General features: G+C 52.4%; 1 protein-coding gene across 2 annotated transcripts in view; it reads right to left on the minus strand.

The window, feature by feature from the left end:
- Positions 1-2,747, minus strand: part of FANCE (Fanconi anemia complementation group E) — an 18,314-nt gene that overhangs the window by 7,203 nt on the left and 8,364 nt on the right. For both annotated transcript variants that reach the window (XM_019514139.1, XM_019514138.1), the window contains exons 5-9: positions 2,385-2,444; positions 2,096-2,239; positions 1,544-1,667; positions 672-747; positions 340-406 (exon numbers count right to left, since the gene is read on the minus strand). In XM_019514139.1, coding sequence (XP_019369684.1) covers positions 340-406; positions 672-747; positions 1,544-1,667; positions 2,096-2,239; positions 2,385-2,444 — 471 coding nt within the window. The remainder of the gene's footprint in view (positions 1-339; positions 407-671; positions 748-1,543; positions 1,668-2,095; positions 2,240-2,384; positions 2,445-2,747) is intronic.

A 2,747-nucleotide genomic window follows, 5' to 3' on the forward strand; every position in this document is an offset into this window, starting at 1 on the left:
CAACCGGGCTCTCCAACTGATGGCCTGCAAACTGCATGCAGCCTGTGAGGGGCCAGCCTACAGCCCACAAGCCCTTGCAGCCATCTCATACTGTCCCTGCTGCAGGGGAGCGTGTTTGTATCCAGGTAGGGACAGCCCCTGGCCACAGGGAAGTTGAACAGCTCTGGTCTAGGGGACAGAGCTCAAACAACAAATAATGACTGGAACTGCTCAGATCTGGACACTGCGCTGCTCTGCGGAGAAGCCAGGACTCCAGTTCCCTGGGTCATCAAGACAGCACCTTGCAAAATCTAGAGAAGTATAATTTGAACACATAGGGAGACAAGCGTGTTCTCTCACCTGCCTTCCCAGCACCCCAAGCACAACTGTGATGAGCTCTTCTGACCAAGACATCTCCAGCAGCTGGCTGTAAGAGAGAAAATAAGAGGCAGGGAACACTGTGGATGTCATGAGGAATGCATCAGCACTGGCTTCCAGCACCTGCCCACATTGTCTGATACAATAGATGGCCTTTGTACATATCCATGGGAGTCAACTGTGCAAACCCAGGCTTGCGTGCGTCCTTGTTGTGAATGAGACATGCCAGTTTGAGGCAACTGGCAATCCAAGTCAGTGCCGTACAAGGGGATACCAGAGAAAGTGCAAATCTGCTGCCTTTTGCAGGCACTCACCTTAGCACCAGCCTCATGTACTCTGGCTCTAGGCAGTCCTCTATCACCTCACACAGGAGCTTCATCCGCTCAGAGCCTGCCAGGGCAAAAGGAAAGAAGTGGGTTGTGTGTGCCCATAACCATTGCCTCCACCCATGAGAATGGGTCACATTCAAAGGGCTCACATAAGAGCTGGTTGTCTCTTGCACAAGAGGTGCCGTGCCTAGGGCCACAGTCAGCCCTGGGAGTGGATCCACTCAAGTGGATGGAGTTGGGTCCTCTTACGCCAAGTTGAAGGTTGACCCTTGGAGCCCAGCTTCACCCTTTATACTGTGAAGAGGAACTCTATCTACAGCATTTGCCTGTTGGTAACTAGTCCTTGGATGCCCACCTACCCAAGTGATACTAGTACAGAGGCTTAACTCAGTGCAGTTCCTGGACACTTCCAGCCGGTGGATTTCCACCTGCGCTTCCCATGAGCACTAACATTTTGAGCTGGGGGGGACTCCCTCCCTCGTTTGGCTTAGATCAGGAATTCTCAAGCGTTTACACACTGCAATCCTTTGTTCCAACCATTCACAAACAGACCTTAGTCACCCCCAGAATACACTGCGCTCAGTCTAAGGACAGTTCAAAGGAAGTTCCATGAGAGGAATAACTGGGATATCTGGACACAAGGGATCCCAGAAAATCAGCATATTGGTTTCATGTCATGCACTGGTTTCAGAGCAAATAGGAACAGTCTATGAACTCCCAACCCCAAAGCAAGTGCTGGCAACCCAGAGACAGGACCCAGGTCAGGATAACAGTCCCAAGCATGTAGGATGCATAGCATGCGAGTCCAGTCACAAAGCAGACCTCTGCTCTACAGGACGACGTGGTTCCAAGCTCACCTTCCCCTGGAGCCTGCAGGACTGGAGCAATCAAGGCGCAGCAGAAAGGCCGAGGATATTTGGAGCAGAATGAAGTCAGGGCAGCCATGAGATGGCGTGAGGCGGGCTGGGCGAGCGAAAGAACCTAGGAGGTAGAGAAGACGGACAACCTTTGTGCTGCTTGCAGGTCTTTTGCTAGGCTCTATCCCAGCTCTGGGGCTGTCAGCAGAGCCCTGCTTCAAAGGCAGAGCTATGATGGGGATGTTTGAATAAGCCATGCAGTCGGGTGGTAGAAGAAAAACTGGCTGCATTTCCTGCATCGTTTTGCAGTGCTCTTCAAAGTCAGAGGAGCAAAAAGGGGTAAAGGCCCAGTCAGGCTGAAGTCCCTTTGTCTGGGTATCAATATTACCTCTGAAGGTGCCCGTCCAACAGCCCTGCACCCTCTCTGGGCACAATATCCAGTATCAGCTCCTTCCACAAGACACATATTACACAGGAGAAGCTCCTTGATAATGCCAACTACACAGGCCTTCCTTCCCCTCAGCGCTCCCCATGAGGGCCAGCAGTACGTACCCGCTGGAGGAAGAGCTGCCTTGTCAGTACTGCTGCATTGGTGTAACTGAGCACAGGCGTGAGAGCCAGCAGCCAGGTGCAGAAGCGCATGAGGACAGGCTCTGGGCACTGTGAGAGCTGAAGCAATGAGCAAAGTCCTTCCAGCTGCAAGGAGAAGGACACACATTACAAGGGGACAATGGCATATGTCACAAGCACTGGGAAGAGAGGAACAGAACAAGCAGCTGGGTTTGGAGGGCTGCTTTTAATATGGCAAGACCCTGCTGAGGTGTCTCCACTGTTTACTCACCTGGCAGGGGCTGCATTCATTCAGGATCTGCAGGGCAGGCAGGGCAGCCCTCTCAGATTGCTGCCGGGAAACAGGAGATCAAACAGGCATTTAGAACAACAGGTTCTTACCCCTCCTTTTCAGACTGCTTCAAAGGAAACTAACAGACACAAATCAGAAAAAAGCTCCCCAAGATGGGCCAGAGACAATGTATGAGAGTGGCCCTTGCAGAAACATTAGCCCTGCAGCAGTCACAAAGGGAGCCAGTTCCCAGATTTCACGAGTTCATCTGGCCAAGCTGCTCCTGCCCCATGAATGCACCATGAGGCATTAGGGTGAGAACCCAGAATTGGGCGTAAGCGCTCCCAGACTCTGTTCCCACCC

The sequence above is a fragment of the Gavialis gangeticus genome, unplaced genomic scaffold, assembly GCF_001723915.1.
Source record: "Gavialis gangeticus isolate Ggan-Ray unplaced genomic scaffold, GavGan_comp1, whole genome shotgun sequence".
Classification (NCBI taxonomy): domain Eukaryota; kingdom Metazoa; phylum Chordata; order Crocodylia; family Gavialidae; genus Gavialis; species Gavialis gangeticus.